The 12,218-nt window shown below is 44.5% G+C and overlaps 1 protein-coding gene across 2 annotated transcripts in view; it reads right to left on the bottom strand.

Annotated features, from left to right (window-relative positions):
- The window catches only part of TTC7A (tetratricopeptide repeat domain 7A), a 149,831-nt gene that overhangs the window by 70,811 nt on the left and 66,802 nt on the right, over positions 1-12,218 (bottom strand). Inside the window, exons 6-8 of one of the 2 annotated variants that reach the window (XM_006839425.1) lie at positions 5,376-5,454; positions 4,474-4,631; positions 3,774-3,837 (exon numbers count right to left, since the gene is read on the bottom strand). In XM_006839425.1, the coding sequence (XP_006839488.1) occupies positions 3,774-3,837; positions 4,474-4,631; positions 5,376-5,454 (301 nt within the window). The remainder of the gene's footprint in view (positions 1-3,773; positions 3,838-4,473; positions 4,632-5,375; positions 5,455-12,218) is intronic. The other variant, XM_006839426.1, reaches the window with a different exon arrangement.

Raw genomic sequence — 12,218 nt, 5'->3', positions numbered from 1 at the left:
GCGCAGGGGTCAGCTGAGGGGTCAGTCTGGAAGACTGCCACAGCTAGAGTCACACCCTAGTTCCTTTCATCACTGATCAAAGGTGTCACACCTGTTAAGGAAAGAAGGTGCAATATAAGGACAGGAGAGAAGATAGAAGTGGTCTGGTCTGGTCTCCCTGAGAAATAGCTCCAAGCCAGAGGATAATTCTAGATCCCAAGTAGACAGTCCTTTCTCTATAGATGAGACAGCAAAGCTATGTCCATTGTTAGCGCTCTATCCCAGACTTTTCAAATTTCTAAGAGACTGGCAGGCTGGGTATGAACACGAAGAAATCAACCAGCCAGAACCATCAGAGGCCCTCCTCCAAGCTACAGTGTAAACAGTGTTTGGGCAGTTCCTCTGCCTTGGGTTCTATAGGATGTTCCCAGGACGCCCACCTGGTCAGCAGCTTGGACTCTCCCAAACCCCCAGGCAGGACAGCCTCCCACACACCCTTCTGCAAAAGAACAGAGCTTCTGAAAAGGAAACAACATATTTAGGAAAATACACCTTGGCTTCACATGTGGGCTGCTTTTTAGAGTAAGGCCATTCTCCACTTTGAAATATAGGTCAGCTTGAGGATTGGGGGCAGGGGGTAGGGGACGACGACAAAAAATGGAGTCCTGGTGTGGCGCTATAGGAAAAGCACTGGTCTAAAGATCCGTTTGAACTGCAAGGTCAGAGGTTCAAACCCATCTGCTGCTCCTCGAAAACCCTACACAGGGTGGCTGAGTCACAACTGGCTCTACAGCACTTAACAACAACAACCTTAATGAAAAGGCATCTGAGGACTCAGGTCAAGTAGAGGGCACAGAAAATGGCTTGAGGTCACAGAGCCCAGCTTCCATCTGTGCCAAGGATAAACATGGTAGCAATTCTCAATAGACAGGCACCTCTCTATTTATAAACCCCTCTCAAAGCCTTGTCTCATCTGAGCCTCAAAATTAGCCCCTTGCCCTTTTTTCAGATGAGGAAAGTGAGGATTTTCAGAGCAGTTACTAAGTGGTCGAGTTGGGATTGGAAGCCAGGTGACAGGGCTCCACATCCTGCACTTAGAGGCTATTGAGGGAGATGGATGAGTTTGAATCATGGCTGTAAGAATTACTGATGCATGATCTGGGTCAAGATGGCTACCTGTTTTAGACCTAGCTTTCTTTTTTAATAATATTTTATAGTTAAGAAATATTTCAGTTTCCATTGTTCAGTGACACTGATTACATTTCTCAGTGACAACATTCTGATCACTTTCATTTTGGTTGTTACATTTCAGCTAATCTAATTCCTCTGCCTGCTCTGCCTTCTCATCTTGGTTTTAGAGTAAATGCTGATTGCTTAGTCTCATAGACAACACACCTTACTTTTCTAAATGGGAGCATTTTAGACTGTTGTTAATATGAACCATATTAAACTGTTGTTTTGGTAGGTAATAGACAATTCAAAGTTGGCACTTTCATCAAGATGAAGATAATGCCTGCCTAAATGAAATGTGTCAATCAGCTTGGAACCTGACAAAAGAAAGAACCTAAAAGAATTCCTGCTTTCATCTTTTTACCATCCACCTGGGGACGACACTGTAATCCTCAGCACATGAAGGTGATAGATAATAAGGACCTGTGTTTCCTGACTGCAGGGTGGTGGGTGGCTAACCCAGGTGGGTGTGCAAGGGCAGGGTGTGGGTTGGTCTGTGTCTGGGGCTCCACAATTAGAAATAAGGGCTCCGTGTGTGGTTAGAGCCAAGGCCCATTTTCTGTGAAAACCAGATCTCCCATTTGATCCCTGTGTCAATGTGGCTAAGCCATAATGTCCTTATTTATTGGTCAGACCTGAGTCTGGATGTTGGTTGCTAAGAACATATTGTGTAGATATGATTTCACCATTTCAATCTGCTGGCTCAAAGCAAAGCACAGTGCCCACCATACATGGATATACCTTGCCCAGTCAGTTGAAGGCCTTAAGAGAAAACTAGGGTTTCCTGAGCGAAGTTTTGCCTCAAGACTATAATACAGATCCTCCTGTCTGAGTGACCAGCTCATGGCCCAGCCTGCACATTTTCGGCTTTCCAGCCCCCATAATTATGTGAGGCCATTTCTTAGAATAAATCTACCTCTCTTCCTTTCTTTCTGTACAAAATCCCAAAAACCGAACCCAATGCGATCACGCTGACACCAACTCACAGCGACCCCGCATAGGGTTTCCAAGACTAAATCTTTATGGGAGTGGGCAGACTCTTATCTCCCTCAAAGAGGCTAGTTAGCAGCCCAATGCCTAACTCACAGTGCCACCATGGTTCCTTCTCTCTGTACAAGAGAGCGTCCAAAAGTTCAGGGGAAATGGAATGAAAAGATAATGGAATTTTTCCATGAGCTTTTTGAAGTGCCTAGTATATGCACACACATACACACACACATTCTATTGGTTCTGGTTTCCTGGGGAAGCCTGGCTGTACATACCTCCATCTCCATATCTGCTTGACCAGTAATACGTTCTCTCCCTTGAGCAACCACACTCCCTCCACAAGCACATCATCCATGAGCCTTCATGGCAACTCGAGGGCCCTCAGTGGTCTAGGGCCGACTGGTGGAAAGTGTTCACATCTCCACCTGCATGACCACAGCCCCGTGGCCCTCCTCCTGTCCACTTACTAGAGCTGTTGAGCCAGAAGCAAGCCCCTGATCACAGTTCCCTACACAAGAGAACTGCTTCATGAGGTTCCAGATATACAAAAGAACATCACTTCTGGCTGTTGAGAGATTCCCCTCATGGGGGTTCCTTGTTTCTTACCCTCCACTGCTCTCACTCAGATGCTCTGGGGACCTCACCTGAATACTGGGCTTCTGGTGCTCCAGATGCCCCACTCCACCCCACCCATTGACCTCACCACTCAGCAGACCACTACCACCGCACCAACCACACAGCTCCCCACATCACTGAGCCAGCAAAGTGCTTTGGGCCGGGGCCACTCTGGGGAACTGCCAGTACTGTGGCCACGTGTGTATGTGCATGTGTTAGCCTGTGTTCCTACCCAGGGCATAGCATGGTCTTGTGAACACCCAGCACTCTGTGTACCTTACCCAGTCCTCTCACTCCTGCTTGCCTTTATTTCCCACAGTACTGACACACTAGTATGACTGATATTTTGCTTATTAACAGACATCCCCTCCCACCCCCACCTCACTAGAATATAAGCTCTCCCCAACAAGGAGCTTCCTCAGTTTTATTTGCTAGTGCATCTCTGGCATCTAGAGGAGGGCCTAGCACTAAGTAGATATTTCCTAAACAGTTGCTGAAGGAATGAATGAATGAATCCCTTCTATTGATGCAATGACCTCTGAGTGACTGTCATTTTACAGGCGAGGAAACTGAGGTTCAGAGAGAAAATGGCTTGCACCCGGCCCTCAGTTAATGAAAGGAAAGATGCAGAGCTGTGCCCCAAACACAGGCTTCTGCCCCTGAAGCTCCTGCTCTTCCCGCTCTCATGTTCACCACAGTGCCCAGCACAGGGCTGGTCCCCAAAGACCGTGGACTGCTTGAGATTCCTCTTGTGTCACCCCAAAGAGGTGAGGGGATGCAGTCCCTCAGTCCCTAGTCACCTGGTGGCAGGTCCCAGGCTCCTGAATGCAGCCCTGTGCATCCAGGCTCAAACCTCACAAGTGAGATTTGTCCCTTGTGTGTGTGCCTGTTCAGAGATATCCCTGGGAGGCAGAGTCACCACAACCCAAGCCCACAGGATCTGAGTACCACCTGGAACTTACCATGGACTCGCTGATGAGGAGGAGCAGGAGCGCTTCCTCAATGTTGTCCTTCGGGCAATAGAGGCTGGAAGACAAATGGCAGCTCTGGTTCCAGCACAGCCCTGCTGGCCCTGGAGTCAGCACCAGCCCTGTAAGGTGACCCTCTCCTGCATAATTCACAGGCACTGGATACTGCCTGTAACACTTAAGCACATCCAGAGTTAGAGATGTGGAAGGCAGCATGGCTGCAGATAGAGCATTCTCCCATAGCGCGGATGATGGGTTTGAACCACCAACTGTGTGGCTGACAGCTTAACTACTGTTGTTGTTGTTAAGTGCCATCAAGTCGGTTCTGACCCACAGCGACCCTGTATAGAGTTTCCAAAGAGCAGCTAGTGAGCTTGAACCACAGATCTTACAGTTCAAACAGCTTTGCAGTCTGACACATTTACCCACAGTGCCACACCAACTTATTGGTAACCCCCAAATAATTTGTTTGGTGTCTGGATGCCTTAGAGAGTTTGTCCCTGCCCCCCAGCCCTCAACCTGAACACTGTCTTCTCTATTTTAGTTGGCTCCTGCTGACCCTACAGTGCCTGGCTAGCAGTGAGCTGATTGGTGGTCAGAGAGAGCACAGGACAGGGAGAGGGGTTAGGAACGGGACAGGATGCTGGGTGTGGGTATGAGGCTGACATGGTCCAGCGGGGCCCACAGAGCTCACTTGTCTCCTTCGTAGAGGTGAGGTTTCCGCAGGACCTGTGTGATGAAGGAATTCTCCTCTTTGCTCATGAACTCAGGCAGAGGGTGGGATAATGGGCTCCAATAGCACTCCTCACTCAGCGAGTGGAGCAAGACACCTGCCAGGTGCTTGGCTGCTACCTGCAGGAAGAAAGGGCAGGACTCAGACCCAAGCAAGTGTTCTCCTACCACCCACCAAATCTGTCCACCTTGCAATGTGTGCCCCGCCGGGCACCCTGCTACTCCACTCCCGAGGACGCCAATTGCTGCTCAGTGGCCCCAGCTCTGCCTCATCTCATTGGCTGCCTTAAATGGGTGCCGCTTTAGTCTTGTACCTCCTACCTCCTCTCCTCATTCTCCTGAGCTGGGGGAGCCCAGCAAAGCTCTGAGTACCCAGCAGGCCACGAACAGAGCTGGAGGACAGCATACAGCCACAGGGGCAGGTGGCTCTCTCAGCCAGATGCCTGGCTTGATGTCTGGCTGGAAGTTCTAGAGCTGAACTGACTTTAGGGTCTAAGAAAGCAGGCCTGCATCAGGACACGAAAGCCAATTTCCCGTTACTTCATAAAATTACAAACGGATCCCTAAGAATTAGTGCACCACTCGGCTGGATGTAGCTCTGCTCAGGGAGGGGAGGACAATAAGTTTCTACTCTCTAGTCTAACCTGAGGGGACAGCTGCTGTGCTGTGACAGGGAGGAGCCAGAGGATGCTTCCCAGGTTCAGAGGGAAAGAGTGCTGAGATTGATTAGTAGTGTCTGCCATGAGTACAGGCAGGGAGAGTAGGAGCAAGCACTGGATCAGGAGCTGCCTGGCAGGACTTCTGTGGTCTCCCACTGAAATCTGACTTGTGAATAAACCAGCCCCAGGGCCACCTCTGAGTTACCACTTTGAAGTTCTGGGTTGCTTTAGTCTCCACAGTGCGCAGGACCTCCCGGAGCTCTCTCATGCCTTTCACAATGTTCCTAGCAGAAGGACACAGAAGCGGGGGCATTACTGGCTGAGTTCCCACAAACACATCCTCATCAAACCCGCAGAACCTCAGAGGGAACCTGGCTGCTTGAGTATTCCTTGAAAACAACAGAGCTGTAATACTGGGATCATTGTAGCTCGCAAAGCAACAATCGAAGAAAAGGATCCCTTCTCCCCCAAAGCACCCTCCAAACCCAGGCTTCCCAATTTCCATGGAAGGGGACCAAGACTGAGTCTTTAAAACAAGATGTTATCTTGATCCTAAAACATCGAGTTGGTGTCGAGACTTTTTTTTCACTGGAGTCAGCCTGAAGTTTTCCTTCTTTACTCACTACATCTGGCCAACTCCCGAAACCGAATCCATCCTTCCCTCACAATCCTTATGGTCCGAGGGCTCTAAGCTGGCCTACATCACCTCAGGCTTAGGTGGCCACCCCAGGCAGACTCACCGCCCCCTTCAGTCAGGCCTCTATGCCTTGAAGTATTTTTCAAGCTTTCAAAGCAGTGACACACAATAAGGAATAATTTCACATGGTAACCAGGGACACATTACTCAGTAAGAAAGGTAAGAATGTGCCTAGGGTATCATCAAAAAAAGAGCACCAGCTGTCCAAAGCAAAGACCCACAGATGCCAAGCACACAGGACACAAGAAAAAATGAGCACGACAATGGAAGGGAACTGGCAGGGCACTAACTGAGACTAATATCAGCTCCAGGGCATGAGAATGTATCAGCCGGAAATTAAGTCACAAGGGCACCCATTCACAAGGCTGTTTAAAGCTATGAGGCCCTACCACTTCATTATCTTCAGTGATAGCTGTCTCTTAGGGTCCCCTCTCCTGTAAGTAAAATGCCTTATCTCAGAGGATCTCTAGGGAGTATACTACTTCCTTCTAATAAACACGAGGTGGGGGTGGGCTGTCAAGTCTAACTCTTGCAACATTCACCTAATATGCAACTGGATCCAACTGAGCAAGGATGGATTATATTAACAGATAACAGGTCTCTGATTCATTTCGAGACAACAAACAAGGTTTAATAGGCAGAATATACTGCCCTATACAGGGTCGCTATGAGTCAGAACTGACTCGAAGGCACTTCACAACAACAACATAGGGTGTAAAGCTGATGATATAAATTATAAGAGAGAAAGGCTATTGTATTCTCCATGAGTTGGCTCAGTATATTGTTTTGTTTGCAAAATATTCAGCCCTACATAATTAAATTCTTGATTTGTTACGGATGGATTTAGCAATTGGAATAACTCAAATATGAGATATATCAAAACAGTTCAATTCACAGAGACTGTATGTTGCCATATTTAAACTGACGATGTGGTTTTGGCTTAACGTACCAGAAACAAATATTAATGAAGAATGTTAGTACTGGAAAGGCATTTGTTGTCATAACAATTGCTGAATGTGAACTATCTTTTTAAGGGAGAAATGAAGTGTTCGGGTTCTCACAAGATGGAAATTTGGGGGGCTTACTTGAACTTGTTGCTCAGTTTGATCCACTCACTCTTAGTAGGTCACACCTCAAATTACGGTAACACAGGAAAGGACAACCCAGGATACAGACACAGAAAATGCTTCTGAAGAAGAAAAGGTAATGGAACTAACTGAAAAACAATTCAAAAGAATGATCATTAGGTATCTTTAAAGGACTAATTGAAAGATTGAGGAAAGCAAGAACACCATAAAGCCTTTAGAAGAATTCAGGAAAGCACTACAAGAACAAATAGACAAAATAAACGCACATTTTGAAACAACACAAAATCTATGACTAGAAATCCAGATTAATACTACTAAGATCTCAGAAATGGACAATACATTGAAGGGGCAAAGGAGTGTATGCAAAGCAATGGAAGCCCGAATTAGTGAGCTTTAAGATAAATCTCTGAGTATTAGTATGCTAGAACAATAAGAAATAAGAATGAAAAAATTCAAAGAAAGCCTAAACATTATGTGGAACAGCAAGAAGACGAACAACTCACAGGTGATTAGAATTCCAAAACAGGAAGAGACAAGCACAGAGAAAATCGTCATGAAAAATCATCAAAAGAGTTGTTGGAAGAAAACTTCCCTAACATCATGAAAGATAAGTATACAAGAAGCTGAACAAACTCCAAAAGAATAGAGCCCAAAAGAAAATCACCAAGACATACCATAATCAAACTTTCCAAACTCAAAGACAAGAAAGGAATCCTGACAGTGACTTGGGGTGGTGGTGGTGGTGGGGTTGGTGGTGGTGGTGGTGGTGGTGGTGGGTGGTGGTAGACAAGAAGTTACCTACAAAGGAGAACCAGTAAGATTAAGCTCTGGTTTCCCAGCAAAAATCATGCAGTCCTGGTATGGTGCTGTAGGATAGTGCTCTGGACTGCAAGGTCAGTTTGAACCACAGGGTCACTGGTTCTAACACACCAGCTGCTCCTTGGAAACCCCATACAGGGTCACTATGAATTGGAACTGACTCAACGGGTGCTTAACATGATGCTAATGAAGCCGGATGAAATCTAAAGGCTGCATCTTGAGTCAATCCCACTTAAGCTATAAAAGCAGAGTTCAAAGGGAAAGGGACCTACTACCACCAAGAAAGAAGAGCTGGGAGTGGAGAGTGCCCTTCATACCTGGGAAGCAGGGATTGAAGTCAAGACGCATGGAGACCTCCAAAGAATGCTGGACCTACAGATGCTGAATGGACACAAGGACCTTTCTCCACAGTTGACATGGAGAGAAAGCCTCCTCCGAGAGATAGCATTCTAAGTGTGAACTACTAGCCTCCTAACTGTGGTGACGTGAATCTTGCTGTGATGTTGAAAACTATACCATTTTAAAATACCAGCAAGATCACCCATGGAGGACAGGTGTCAGCTGAGCTTCCAGACTATGAAAAAGGAGAAGCAGACTACTTCTGAATGGTTAGACACTGAAAACCCTATGAATAGCAGAAAACTATCCAATATAGTGTCAGAAGATGACACCCCCCAGGTTGGAAGGCATGCAAAACATGACTGGGCAAGAGTTGCCTCCTTGAAGTAGAGTTGACTGTAATGACGTGAATGGTGTAAAGTTTTCAAGACCTTCATTTGCTGATGAGGCACAAATCAAAATGAGGAGAAACAGCTGCAAACATCCATAAGCAATCAGAACATACAATGCACAAAGTATGAATCTAGGAAAGTAAGAAATTGTCAAAAATGAAATGGCGCGCATAAACATCAACATCCTAGGCATTAGTGAGCTGAAATGGACTGGTATTAGCCATTTTGAATCCAACAGTAAATGGTTATGTTGAGAAAGACAAATTCATATTCACTGTCAAAAAAGACATTTCAAGATTTCAACATGGATCTTGAAGTACAACACTATCTGTTATGGGATGACATCAAGAAAATCATAAAACAAAGTAAAATTTCATTAAAAAGACAGGAAAGAAAGAAAAGATAAAAATGGATGTCAGTCTTTCTGGTGGTGATGACCTCCCCATGGGATCATGCCTCTGCTAAAGAATCCCCTTCATCCCTCTCTAGAAGAGGAGAAGCAGAAACAAAAGAAGAAGAGTCTGGTGCCGAGTCCCAATCCTTACTTCATGGATGTGCAATGCCCAGGATGCTGTAACATCACCATGGTCTTTAGCCTGGTACAAACAGTAGTTTTGTATGTTGGCTGTTGCACTGTTCTCTGTCAGTTGACAGGAGGAAAAGCAAAGCTTTGCAGAAAGATGTTCCTTCAGACAGAAAGAAGCAGCATTAAAAGCTCCCTGAATCCAAATGCTGGGAAACCATCCCAATAAATACATTAAAAAAATTTTTTAATAATAATAAAGTAGATGTCAGAAGAGACTCTGAGAAACTAAAGTGAATGAAAGCAATGAGGAGGTAAAAGAGCTAAACAGAAAATTTCACAGGGCAGCTCTGAGAACACAAAGTAAAATATCATAATGAAATGTGCAAAGACCTAGAGTTAGAAAACCAAAAGGTAAGAATACACTCAGCATTTCTCAAGCTGAAAGGAATGAAGAAAAATGGATTCTATGGGTAAACTACTGAATGATGCAGAAGCATCAAAAGAAGATGGAAAGAATACAGAGTCACTGTACCAAAAAAAAAAAAAGAAAGAAAGAAAGAAAATGAGTCAATGTTCAACCATTTCCAAAGGCAGCATATGATCAAGAACTGATGGTACTTGTGAAAAAGTCTAAGCTACACTAATACACTGAAGGCATTAGTGAAAATCAAGACTCCCTGTCATTTTCATTCAATGTCACAAGACAAAAAGTTTCAAGGAATGCACAAAATACAAACTGAAAAATTCCAACAAATGAATGAATGTGCCACTTGTTGTTAAATGCTATTGAGTCAGTTCCGACTCATAGTGACCACATACAAGGTCTTCCAGGGAGCAGCTGGTGGGCTTGATCAGCCGACCTATGGTTTGCGATCCAGGGCTTATCCTACAGTTTCACACCAGGAGTTCACATAGCAATGGAAGTACTCATTGATTTATGCCATGAAATTTGGTAGACAGCAGCTACCTAGCCAACCAAACAGAAGAGAACCATATTTGTTCCTCTTTCAAAGAGAGGATGTAATTATTAACACATGCAAGTAACGTTTTGCTGAAGATAATTAAAAAATGGTTGCAACAGTACATTGACAGGGAACTGCCATAAACTTAAGCTGGATTCATAACAGAATTTGGAACAAGGGATATCATTGCTGACGTCAACATGGATCTTGACTGAAAGCAAAGACTATCAGAAAGATTTTTATTTGTGCTTTATTGACTATGCCAAGTCTTTTGATTGTGTATAAATGGCAAGCTTAGGCTAACACTGCAAAGAATGGATATTCCAGAACATTTCATTGTGCTCACGAGGAACCTGTACATAGACCAAGAGGCAGTCATTCGAACAAAAGAAGGGGACACTGAATGGTTTAAAATCAGGAAAGGTGTGTGTCATGGTTGTATCCTTTCACCATATTATTCAATCTGTATGCTGAGCAAATAATCTGAGAAACTGAGTTATATGAAGCAGGATGTGGCATCAGGATTCAAGGAAGACTCACTAATAACCTGTGATACGCAGAGGATACAACCTTGCTTGCTGCCATCAGTATGGGTTGCATGTCAATGTAAAGGAAAAAGTTTTCACAATTGGATCAATAAATAACATTATGACAAATGGACAAAAGACTGAAGTTGTTAAAAACTTCATTTTGCTTAGACCTACAAGGGCAAAGTTCAGAAGGATTAGGAAAGGAGGAGGAATGCAAACAGGAACCACAGGGAGTAAGTGGGATAAGTGATGTTACATTGTGGGGATTTTAGTCTATGTCATGATACAAAATGTGTTCGAAGAGTTTAATGGAAAACTGATCTGCTCTGTAACTTTCATCCAATTTACAATAAAAAGTTTAAAAGAAACAAAACGCTGCCAATATTTGAGGCGGATTCACAGCCCACCCCACAGCCAATCTAAGGACTCTAAGTTAACGTCCAGGCATTAAAAGAATGGTCCACTTGACACTACACTGCCCTGAGACACTTTTTAAACCTAAAACTAAGTCTATCTCTTGAGATCACCTTTTGGCGACACAGCAGTGGTACATAAAACAGAGACTCATTAAGATCAGTGCTCTACCTAGAAACCATCTGTCTGAGACCAAAAAGTCAATAATTACTCAAAAGCAAAGATGAGAAGATAAGGGGGTAGGGAAACTAGAGTACTGAAAACAGGACAACCAGAATACAATGAACGAGAATGCTAACACATTTGATAAATGTAACTAATGTCACTGAGCAATTTGTGTGGAAATTGTCAAATGGCAACTTAATGTGCTTTGTAAACTTCTACCAAAAACTAAATTAAAATTAAAACTATAGCCAAGAAAACCCTATGGAACAGTTTTTCTCTGTTTAAGGCATGGGGTCACCATGAGTTGAGTTACAACTAACACTACTACCAGCAACAAACTGCCAGTCCTTTCTTTCAAGGTACCTCTAGGTGGATTCATACCACCAAGCTTTTTGCTAGCAGCCCAGCATTGTTAATCGTTTGTACCACCCAGGAACTCCATTGTCAATACAGACCCTGACTTTTAAGGGAGAAGAACAGAGGCCAAGAAACTGAGGTAGATTCAAAGTTAGAAAGACCTTCCCGTAGCTTGTCCATTGGTTCTGAAGGATCAAGAAGCAGGTTCACCTCTGGGGCCTGCATTCTTCTTGTCAATTAAATGAAGGCTTGGATTTAGATCAGTGTCTCTGGCTTTGCCGCTAGCACACCACTTTAACAATTTTTGGCATTAGATGTGTGCCAGTGTTAGGATTTCCTTGATACTTCTTGTATTTTTTTTTCCTTATTTTTCAGTAGCTATCTCCTCATGAAAAATACAAGAAACTGTGGGTTTAGTGCTATCATGAATTGAACTGTGTCCCTCCAAACTATGTGCCACCTTAGCTGGGACATGATTCTCAGCTGTTTGATAGTTATGTAACAAGGTGATTTAGCAGCTATGTGACGATACTATCTATCAGTTAAGGGGATTAGGGTGGGATGCAATAGCCTTACTCAGGCCCCAGCTCTGATCTGATGTGTTTCCCTGGGGCGCAGCATTACTTTGTATCGTGTTGTTGTTGTTAGGTGCCATCGAATCAGTACCGACTCATAGAGACCTTATGCACAACTGAACCAAACACTGCCAAGTCCCACACCATCATCACAATTGATGCTATGCTTGAGCCCATTGCTGCC

The sequence above is a fragment of the Chrysochloris asiatica genome, unplaced genomic scaffold, assembly GCF_000296735.1.
Source record: "Chrysochloris asiatica unplaced genomic scaffold, ChrAsi1.0 scaffold00024, whole genome shotgun sequence".
NCBI classification, from domain to species: Eukaryota; Metazoa; Chordata; class Mammalia; order Afrosoricida; family Chrysochloridae; genus Chrysochloris; species Chrysochloris asiatica.
Note: the sequence above shows the minus strand (reverse complement) of the source record. Positions and strands in the feature narration are given on the sequence as shown.